The sequence below is a fragment of the Oncorhynchus masou genome, chromosome 11, assembly GCF_036934945.1.
Source record: "Oncorhynchus masou masou isolate Uvic2021 chromosome 11, UVic_Omas_1.1, whole genome shotgun sequence".
In the NCBI taxonomy this organism is placed as follows: Eukaryota; Metazoa; Chordata; class Actinopteri; order Salmoniformes; family Salmonidae; genus Oncorhynchus; species Oncorhynchus masou.
In genome coordinates, this window is record NC_088222.1 from 11,609,150 (window position 1) to 11,620,204 (window position 11,055).

Genomic DNA, 11,055 nt, shown 5'->3' on the forward strand with positions numbered 1-11,055 from the left:
ATGTTGTTTTACTTCACACACTGTTTGCTGTTGTATTTGTGCTGTTGCCAGTGTCTGTCTGTTGTCCATTTTGTCTTACATTGTTTTTTCAGACCTGGTCCCCAAAGGAGGGGTTTTGCCTCTTGCCACACCTTCATTGTAAATAAGAATTAGTTCTTTATTGACGAGCCTGGTTAAATAAAAGGTTAAGAGTATAAACCGTTGAGACCAGGCTAAATGAGATCCACTAGGAGAGCAAGAACAATGATAGTAATCCATAGGTTTATTTATACATTGCACATAAAAGGGGGAAAAAGCAAATGCTTAAAAATCTCAAGGTCGGAATGTGTTTAAATGTCCTTTTTAATATTTGCTAATAATTAATTTTGGAATTAGAAAATTAAATATGTACTTAATATAAAGAAGTAGGTATTGTATCTGTTATAATAAATACATGAGGGAATCAAGCATGATAAACCAAAGGCAGAAATATTTTCTACATATATTCTATTCCTCAAAACAACTGAAATGAGCATTACGGAAAATGTACAATATGTGTTGCTATGTTAAATCCAGGCCAGCATTAAAAGATCCCACATTAGTCAATTTCAGAAAATAAGAACGGTAAAGTTAAGTTCTCCATATTGTATTCAAATATTTTCACAGTTGAAAAACTGGTGAAATGTTAGTCAGTCTTCTTGTCAGATACTGGAGAAGCCGGCCCATTTGCAGCCGGCCCATTTGCAGCAACACCATTTGCAGCAACACCATTTGCAGCAACACCATTCGCAGCAACACCATTGACTTCAGCCTGAAAAGAGAGATGGCTTCAATAGTTAACAATTGACAACAGAAGTAGCAACAGTCTAGAAGCCTTGTAAACAACATGTTCACCCTAAAGCAGGGATATTCAACCTGTTCTTGCCCATGGAATCCCTGCAGGTCCCATCATATGTTAGCAAAAAAAAAAGTGTATTTTTTATTGTCTACCATCAGCTGAATGGCAAGGAGAAGTTATCAACATATTATAATTGGAAGTGTAAACTAACAGCTAATAACTCATAAGATTGAAAGGTAACTCCAAACACATTGTCATTAAGAGCAGCTGTTCAAATAAAATATCCATGTCAAAAAAGCTTGCCAGCGCCACTTCCCACCCATTGACTGGTAGCCTATTGACTGGTAGCCTATTGACTGGTAGCCTGTTGACTGGTAGCCTGTTGACTGGTAGCCTGTTGACTGGTAGCCTGTTGACTGGTAGCCTGTTGACTGGTAGCCTATTGACTGGTAGCCTGTTGACTGGTAGCCTGTTGACTGGTAGCCTATTGACTGGTAGCCTATTGACTGGTAGCCTGTTGACTGGTAGCCTGTTGACTGGTAGCCTGTTGACTGGTAGCCTGTTGACTGGTAGCCTATTGACTGGTAGCCTATTGACTGGTAGCCTATGTGTGGGTGATTTTTCAAAGCCCATGTCAGATTCTCCAGTGAGTGTAATTTGCTCAACATTAGGAGTTGAGAAATAAAGTTGACGTCATCAGGAATAGGATATTCTATTTTCTACTGTAGGTATGTAATTAAAATGTTATTTTATTTTGCCATATTCAAAAAACATTAAAATAGAAATATATATGTATTTTTTATATATATTTATTTTTTGGCAGACCACCTGCAGTACTTCTGCGGACCCCCGATTGAATACCTTTTGCTCTAAAGTAAGTGGGATGCTGTTGAATCCAACAAATCAGTCAACATTATGTAAAGGAACAAACGAAAGATTTACGGTCTGCGACATGCATGCATTAGTCTTGGAAATTCCAGACCAACAGTACATTCAGAAAGTATTCAGACACCTTGACTTAACATTTTGTTACGTTACAGCCGTATTCTAAAAAATTGAATAAGTAATTTTTACCCCTCATTAATCTACACACAATGCCCCATAATAACAAAGTGAAAACAGGTTTTAAGAAAAATTTAAACAGAAATATCTTATTTACATAAGAATTCAGACCCTTCGCTATGAGACTCTAAATTGAGCTCAGGTGCATCCTGTTTCCATTGATCATCCTTAAGATGTTTCTACAACTTGATTGAAGTCCACCTGTGGTAAATTCAATTGATTGGACATGATTTGGAAAGACACATACCTGTCTATATAAGGTCCCACAGTTGACAGTGCATGTCAGAGCAAAAACCAAGCAATGAGGTTGAAGGAATTGTTGGTAAAGCTCCGAGACAGGATTGTTTTGAGGTACAGATCTGGGGAAAGGTACCAAAAAAATGTCTGCAGCATTGAAGGTCCACAAGAACAAAGTGGTCTCCATCATTCTTAAATGGAAGAGATTTGGAACCACCAACTCTCCCTAGAGCTGGCTGCCTGGCCAAATTGAACAATCGGGGGAGAATCTCAGACTGGGGTGAAGGTTCACCTTCCAACAGGACAACAACCCTAAGTACACAGCCAAGACAATACAAGGGTGGCTTAGAGACAAGTCTCTGAATGTCCTTGAGTGGTCCAGCCAGAGCCCGGACTTGAACCCGATCGAACATCTCTGGAGAGACAAAAAAAATAGCTGTGCAGAGACGCTCCCCATCCAACCTGACAGAGCTTGAGAGGATCTGCAGAGAAGAATGGGAGAAACTCTACAAACACAGGTGTGCCAAGCTTGTAGCGTCACACCCAAGAAGACTCAAGGCTGTAATCGCTGCCAAAGGTGCTTCAACAAAGTACTGAGTAAAGTGTCTGAATACTTATGTAATGTGATATCAGTGTGCAAAGCTGTCATCAAGGCAAAGGATGGCTACTTTGAAGAATCTCAAATATGAAATATATTTTGATTTGTTTAACACTTTTTTTTTTGGTTACTACATGATTCCATGTGTTATTTCATAGATTTGATATGTTCACTATTATTCTACAATTGGGAAAAAAATAGTAAAAAATAAAGAGTACTATAAAAGGTATTGTTTATCAATTTGGAAAAATGTGTCATTATGGGGCAGTGTGAAGATTGATGAGGGGGAAAAAAACAACACAATTGAATCCATTTTAGAATCGGGCTGTAACGTAACATCATTCAAGGGGTGTAAATACTTTCAGAATGTATTGTATTCTAGAACACTGCTAACGTTGTGGGATGCAACCCATCTGCCTATGGACACTATGCATGTATATGTATTGGTGTCATGCATATTACAATGTGTGTCCTGACTTCCTCAGCATGTGTCGCCGGTCTGGGGCATGGTCACCGGAGATTGCTACAAGTGATGGCACGCTCCCCCAGTCCACAACCCAATAACAGGTGTATTACCTTGCATGCTCCATTGCTCATCACTGGACAACCATTGCTCTTTTCACTGGCTTTCACGTCACCAGTTCCTATGCCACTCTCCTTGACAGCTTTCCTTGTTGGCCAGAATCGGCTTATAATTGGACCAATGAATGGGTAGATGATTGGTTCAAGGAACCTCTTGTACACCCACAAGAGGACCGGAATGACGATGCAGGGAATGCAAACCATCACTGTAGCTACACGGGACAGGTCAAAGGGCAACCTGCAACAGAGGGAGCAGAGAAAACAAAGTCAAACATTAAACAAAGGTTGTTTCATTTAGTATGCTAAATGGCCGCTCTTATCCACATAGTGCCTAAAAGTTGTCCCTGTTGAATTGCACAGGAAGCAATAGTGGACTTTTTTAGACAAATAATATTATTGGCTTATCTCTGGTAAGAGGAAATGAGAACATGTGATATGGGGCAAGTAAACAAGATCACATTATGCACAGACAGTATGGCACATAGTCCCTGATGCTATCCCTTGCCTGAACAGCAACACTACTCATTTTTGAATAAAAAAATTACGGACCTCAACATGCTTTGTAAGTAGGGAAAACCTGCAAAATCGGTAGTGTATCAAATACTTGTTCTCCCCACTGTATCTTAACTTACTCTGCCGATTGTCAGTGGGTGGTTCTTATATCGATCTGAATTCCACAGGAAAGTATTATTAAACAGACTTCCACATGCAAGTGTCTGTGTGGCTATCACGTGCACAAGACTGAAATACAAGCATACTAACTCAAGTCTTGCAGGTGTTTACAAGGTTTTGCGCATGTGAGCAAAATAGTATCTTAAACGGTTGTGTTTTGCAACAAAAACAAGAGAGTTTCTATTGGACAAATTTAAGTATGTCCCTCCCTGTTTCATTCACTTTGCTTCCTAGTGAATATTGAGAAACAGTAATGGCATTTCCTGGCACTAACTCTGCCCTGGCTCGTTGGCCAAAGCCTATGGAGAAATTAATGGGTGTTTTGTTGGGTTTTTGGATAAACACCAAAAATAAGGTATGTAGTAAACCCAGGCTTAGGAGACCTCATACGTTTCGTTCTATGAGATCATCATCATCAGCCAACAAAACATTTTGTGAATTTTTAAGCATTTTTGTCATTAAAACAAACACAAAGCTTTCAATAAAAAGGTCATGTTAACTGACTGATATATCATAGAACAAAACGTATGAGATCTCCTAAGCCTTTGTTAAGCCGGTTGCATGCGTCCCAGTCGTATTATGTATTATGACATTTTTGTGATGCTTTTGTTTCTTCTGATGTTCCACAGGTTTTTTCCCACCAGCTGTTCGGACGAAAAAAAATGTTGAGGCAACTATAAGATTTGTAGCCGAAGTATACGCCCTTTCGTCTGTGATTGGTCAACATTAGGGGAGGGAACTACGGATGAGATTCTTCAATTAAGTTGTGTCATTCAACGAAAGAGAAGAGAGTGTGCAGCTAGGGCCTAAAGTCTGCAGTGCAGCTGGGGCCTACTGTCTTCAGCGCAGCTAGGGCCTACTGTCTTCAGCGCAGCTAGGGCCTACTGTCTTCAGCGCAGCTAGGGCCTACTGTCTTCAGCGCAGCTAGGGCCTACTGTCTGCAGCGCAGCTAGGGCCTACTGTCTGCAGCGCAGCTAGGGCCTACTGTCTGCAGCGCAGCTAGGGCCTACTGTCTGCAGCGCAGCTAGGGCCTACTGTCTGCAGCGCAGCTAGGAGGCTTTCTTTTTCCATTTTGGCGACCCCCAAATCAAAATGCACCACTCCAAAATGTAGCCAATTGTCTATTGCAGGTTGTTCTCTAAACTGTGATTTAAAAAAATATCTCCAGTTTCCATGTGTTTTTTGTTGTTGTGTTCGTGTCAACAGCAGGTACGACCTGATTTCCCCCACGACCTGATTTATTGCCACTTGTTAAAAAAGGGTTTTTGGTGCGTGTGCAGGTTATAATGTGCTTATTTAAAGGGGAATGTAAACACTTTAGAAAGTAAATCCTAGTTCTAAATCCTAGTGTTTCCACTCCCCTTTAACTCCCAATTTCAGCCTTCGCCCAACATTTTTTTTTTACATTTGAGTAATTTAGCAGAGGCTCTTATCCAGAGGGACTTACAGTGAGTGCAGTCATCTTAAGATAGCTAAGGAGGAATTGCTCATAAATATTCATTTTGAGGGCAGCTAAACGTAGTTGTACCTGATCCCATTACTTTCCTCACTAAAGCTTTACTTACCAGAAGTCCACTGGCATGCTAAGATAAACATTTTTAAAAAGTGGTAAGCCGCCAAGTTCCTGACATCTATTGGCACTTGCAGTGGAAGGTCAAACCTTTGAAATGGGGACTCACATTTATTATGTTGGGGAGAAAAGTGCAATCATCACCTTGAAAAGGAAGATTATGGGCTCAATTCAATCTAACAGTATTTACCCAGTAGCTCTTTTTCCCCATGGTCAAATTAACACAGATTGGTATTGGGTACTGTAAAAAAACCTACAACTACTACCAGGGTGACCCCTCTCACAGGTATGCTTTCACTTTTCCGAATGAGAAGGGAGTAGCTGCATCCCTGTATGGCGACTGGAGTATGGGTGAGTGGGCGTGGCAAAAGGAAAGGATTGGGCGTGTCGAAATGAGTGGGTGTGTCGAAAGTTCTCTTCCACAGTGTATTTGGAAAGTATTCAGACCCCTTGACTTTTACACATTCTGTTACATTTCAGCCTCATTCAAAAATGGATTAATTAAATAAAAAATCCTCAATCTACACACAATACCCCATAATGACAAAGCATTTCACTGTTGTTTACAAAGAATGTGACAAATAAATGTTTTATTTGGAATGGCTTCAGAACAAGAATGTGGAAGTCAGCCAATGCCCAAATCTGTGGAAAGACTTGAAGATTGCTGTTCACTGCCCCTCCCCATCTAACTTAAGAAAATATGCAAGGGAGAATACCCAAGACATGTGCTAGCAAGGAGGGAGGGTGGAAAAAAAACAGATAATATTTTTTATTTCCCTTTTGATCAACATTCAAAAGTTATCGAGGGGGGGTGTTCATGACGGAATATAGGGGACGCTCAAGGCGGGCTGCAGTTAAATACAATTGGCAAAGGTAACTTTTTGGGAGACCCGACCAAATTCACATTGACAGATCTATAAGACATGTATTTCTCATTGAAAGCAAGTCTAAGAAGCTGTAGATCTGTTCTATGTTCGCTATTTCTATGCATCCCGTTTTCAAGTTTCGTTTTTGCGTTGTTTACTTTAGGTACACCAGCTTCAAAAAGCTGAAAGTAAAATATTTGTACTTATGAAAAAGGTTTAGATTGTAACATTAATTCGAATGGTATTGTACTTAATCAGGTTAAAAAACTGCTGAATTATTCCAAAAACGTGCTGCGATTGATTGATTTTATAACCAAAAATATGCAAAACGGGTTTGTCCTGCCTAACACCAAAGTTACATTTTGTCTCCTTAACCTACTACACGGCAGACTGCTTAGCTGCACATCCACTTGGTCTGCTATATTTGTGTAAGTCCTATAAGTTAAAACATTCATTATCCTCCTAATATGATCAAGAAATTGGCAATAGACATCTTCATCGTGCTAACGCTAGCAAGCTAGCCACTAAGCTAGCTACGTACATTCCTCAACTTTAAGAGTAACGTTAGCCTACAATAATGCCATAGGTTTGATATATCTAGAAACTTTGTAAATAGCTATTCAAAGATTTTTGATGCTTACCTAAATCTGAAAATATGATGATTTTTCCTTCTGGATAAAAGCGAATGGACGTTCCACGGTGGAAGTGTTTCGATATTGTGCGCAGACGCATACTGAAATGACGACGTTTCCGAATGGTCCATGCTATCCGAGATCCTTGGGACGTCCCTACTTCTTCTTTGGTATTATGTCAGTCTGCAAACAAATGGTATACGTGCATGCTGCCTCCTACTGTATTGGCTGTGTATCAGCCTACTACTCTGTAATTGTAATTCATAACACTTTGTGAAGAAAATATTACCCTACCAACTAACCCTACACCCATTAAAAAACCTCATCACTATTGGGGTGGGAGGCCAGTAACCAGAAGGTTGCTGGATCGAATCCCTGAGCTGACATGGTAGAAATCTGTCATTTTGCCCCTGATCAAGGCAGTTATCCCACTGTTCCTAGGCCATCATTGTAAATAAGAATTTGTTCTTAACTGACTTGCCTAGTTAAATAAAGGTTCAAAAAGTAATTTAAAAAAAATAAAACAACTATTCCACTACATTGACCCTATCTGATCCTGCATCAGGCCAACGGTTTGGGAGGACGGGACACTATGGTACAAAACATCCTGTAACTTCTGCAGTAAAATCATGTACATCCAAGTACTTCTCTGCAGCTGCTGCCACCACAACATCTATCCTCTGATCTGGCGGACTCACTAAACACAAATACTTCAACTGATGTTTCGAATCAAATCAAATTGTATTTGTCACAAGCGCTGAATGCAACAGGAATACAACCTTATAGTGACATGCTTACTTACGAGCCCTTAACCAACAATGCAGTTTTAAGAAAATCCCGCCCAAAAAGTAAGAGATAAGAATAACAAATAATGAAAGAGATGTGTTGAAGTGTGCCCCTGGCTATCCATAAATTTAAAACACAAGAAAATGGTGCAGCCTGGTTTGCTTGATTATTTATTCCTTTACTTGAACTCTTTATACTTAAGTATATGTAGTACTGATCATACACAGAGAGAGACACAGCTGCATGTGTGTTTTTTTACAAAAGGATAGATTTGGAGTTAGATAAACTTGGAATATCCGGCAGGTACATATGCAGGATGCTACCCTCCACAGCATGGCCTTCGCTCCAGATCAAAACTCTAAACCTCATTTTGACCAACATCAACCGGAGAGATTACTGCTTCCAAAGTTATTTTTCCAAGCTATACGGAGGGTGCTCTGGGCAAACAAACAACAGAGACCCGAGGACACCATCCAACCTGGAACTGAGTGAGTAGTGTTTGGTCTGATGCTGTTTTGAAAGCCAAGAAGAATTTTTAATTAAAAAAATAAAGTACATAAAAATTATATTTTTTTATTGGGATTGAATGCTGAGTTAAGGCTCCCAGGCTTGCAAGAACAGGCCAGATACAAATTCAATGAGCATTAAGGTGTGAAGTAAAATATGTCTGTCTTTGGGTCCAACAAGTGGCAGGAGTCTTTGAAGCATCTTCTGAAGCCCCATCCTGCTGTTCAAAGACCATTCACTGACAGTCTCTGCAAGAAACCTGCCTCCAGAAATAAAAGCTTCTCCCAATTGGGTGTGACGCCTACTCCTGTTACCTGCTGTACTGCTGCTTTGATTCCACCTGGTTATCTGTTCCCCGTCTGTCCTGGCCTGTCTCCCCCTGTCTGGTACAGGTACCCCCACCACACTCACCCCTCTCTGTTCCCTGTCTACCCTGGCCTGTCTCCCCCTATCTGGTACAGGTACCCCCACCACACTCCCTCCTCTCTGTTCACTGTCTGCCCTGGTCTGTCTCCCCCTGTCTGGTACAGGTACCTCCACCACACTCCCTCTTCTCTGTTCACTGTCTGCCCTGGTCTGTCTCCCCCGGTCTGGTACAGGTACCCCCACCACACTCACCCCTCTCTGTTCACTGTCCGCCCTGGCCTGTCTCCCCATGTCTGGTACAGGTACCCCCACCACACTCCCCTCTCTCTCCCTGGTCTGTCTCCCCCTGTCTGGTACAGGTACCCCCACCACACTCCCCTCTCTCTCCCTGGTCTGTCTCCCCCTGCCTGGTACAGGTACCTCCCCCACCACACTCCCCTCTCTCTCCCTGTCCTGTCTCCCCCTGTCTGGTACAGGTACCCCCACCACACTCCCTCCTCTCTGTTCCCTGTCTACCCTGGTCTGTCTCCCCGTCTGGTACAGGTACCCCCACTACACTCACCCCTCTCTGTTCACTGTCTGCCCTGGTCTGTCTCCCCCGGTCTGGTACAGGTACCCCCACCACACTCACCCCTCTCTGTTCCCTGTCTACCCTGGCCTGTCTCCCCCTATCTGGTACAGGTACCCCCACCACACTCCCTCCTCTCTGTTCACTGTCTGCCCTGGTCTGTCTCCCCCTATCTGGTACAGGTACCCCCACCACACTCCCTCCTCTCTGTTCACTGTCTGCCCTGGTCTGTCTCCCCCTGTCTGGTACAGGTACCCCCACCACACTCCCTCCTCTCTGTTCACTGTCTGCCCTGGTCTGTCTCCCCCGGTCTGGTACAGGTACCCCCACTACACTCACCCCTCTCTGTTCACTGTCCGCCCTGGCCTGTCTCCCCATGTCTGGTACAGGTACCTCCACCACACTCCCCACTCTCTGTTCCCCGTCTGTCCTGGTCTGTCTCCCCCTGTCTGGTACAGGTACCCCCACCACACTCCCCACTCTCTGTTCCCCGTCTGTCCTGGTCTGTCTCCCCCTGTCTGGTACAGGTACCCCCACCACACTCCCTCCTCTCTGTTCACCGTCTGCCCTGGTCTGTCTCCCCCTGTCTGGTACAGGTACCTCCACCACACTCCCCACTCTCTGTTCCCCGTCTGTCCTGGTCTGTCTCCCCCTGTCTGGTACAGGTACCTCCACCACACTCCCCACTCTCTGTTCCCCGTCTGTCCTGGTCTGTCTCCCCCTGTCTGGTACAGGTACCTCCACCACACTCTCCCCTCTCTGTTCCCCGTCTGTCCTGGCCTGTCTCCCCCTGTCTGGTACAGGTACCTCCACCACACTCACCCCTCTCTCTCTGTCCTGTCTCCCCCTGTCTGGTACAGGTACCCCCACCACACTCCCCTCTCTCTCCCTGGTCTGTCTCCCCCTGTCTGGTACAGGTACCCCCACCACACTCCCCTCTCTCTCCCTGGTCTGTCTCCCCCTGCCTGGTACAGGTACCTCCCCCACCACACTCCCATCTCTCTCCCTGGTCTGTCTCCCCCTGTCTGGTACAGGTACCTCCACCACACTCCCCACTCTCTGTTCCCCGTCTGTCCTGGTCTGTCTCCCCCTGTCTGGTACAGGTACCTCCACCACACTCCCCACTCTCTGTTCCCCGTCTGTCCTGGTCTGTCTCCCCCTGTCTGGTACAGGTACCCCCACCACACTCCCTCCTCTCTGTTCACCGTCTGCCCTGGTCTGTCTCCCCCTGTCTGGTACAGGTACCTCCACCACACTCCCCACTCTCTGTTCCCCGTCTGTCCTGGTCTGTCTCCCCCTGTCTGGTACAGGTACCTCCACCACACTCCCCACTCTCTGTTCCCCGTCTGTCCTGGTCTGTCTCCCCCTGTCTGGTACAGGTACCCCCACCACACTCCCTCCTCTCTGTTCCCCGTCTGTCCTGGTCTGTCTCCCCCTGTCTGGTACAGGTACCCCCACCACACTCCCTCCTCTCTGTTCCCCGTCTGTCCTGGTCTGTCTCCCCCTGTCTGGTACAGGTACCTCCACCACACTCCCCACTCTCTGTTCCCCGTCTGTCCTGGTCTGTCTCCCCCTGTCTGGTACAGGTACCCCCACCACACTCCCTCCTCTCTGTTCCCCGTCTGTCCTGGTCTGTCTCCCCCTGTCTGGTACAGGTACCTCCACCACACTCTCCCCTCTCTGTTCCCCGTCTGTCCTGGCCTGTCTCCCCCTGTCTGGTACAGGTACCTCCACCACACTCACCCCTCTCTCTCTGTCCTGTCTCCCCCTGTCTGGTACAGGTACCCCCACA

The 11,055-nt window shown here is 44.7% G+C and overlaps 1 protein-coding gene across 1 annotated transcript; it reads right to left on the minus strand.

Moving 5' to 3' along the window:
- Window positions 1-244: 244 nt before the first annotated feature.
- Window positions 245-7,186, minus strand: LOC135548109 (UPF0729 protein C18orf32 homolog). The gene is made up of 3 exons (XM_064977385.1): window positions 7,046-7,186; window positions 3,291-3,534; window positions 245-790 (listed from the first exon to the last, which is right to left on the minus strand). The coding sequence occupies exons 1-3, from the start codon at window positions 7,165-7,167 to the stop codon at window positions 665-667; spliced, it is 492 nt and encodes a 163-aa protein (XP_064833457.1). The 5' UTR covers window positions 7,168-7,186; the 3' UTR covers window positions 245-664.
- Between the last annotated feature and the right edge of the window lie 3,869 nt (window positions 7,187-11,055).

Excerpts from the sequence above, each read along its gene's own strand:
- LOC135548109 (XM_064977385.1), bottom strand. The coding sequence starts at position 7,167 with ATGGACCATTCGGAAACGTCGTCATTTCAGTATGCGTCTGCGCACAAT. Across the intron at positions 3,535-7,045 it reads CATCATATTTTCAGATTTAG|GTTGCCCTTTGACCTGTCCC; the intron begins GTAAGCATCAAA and ends CCTCTGTTGCAG. Across the intron at positions 791-3,290 it reads TGAGCAATGGAGCATGCAAG|GCTGAAGTCAATGGTGTTGC; the intron begins GTAATACACCTG and ends CTCTCTTTTCAG.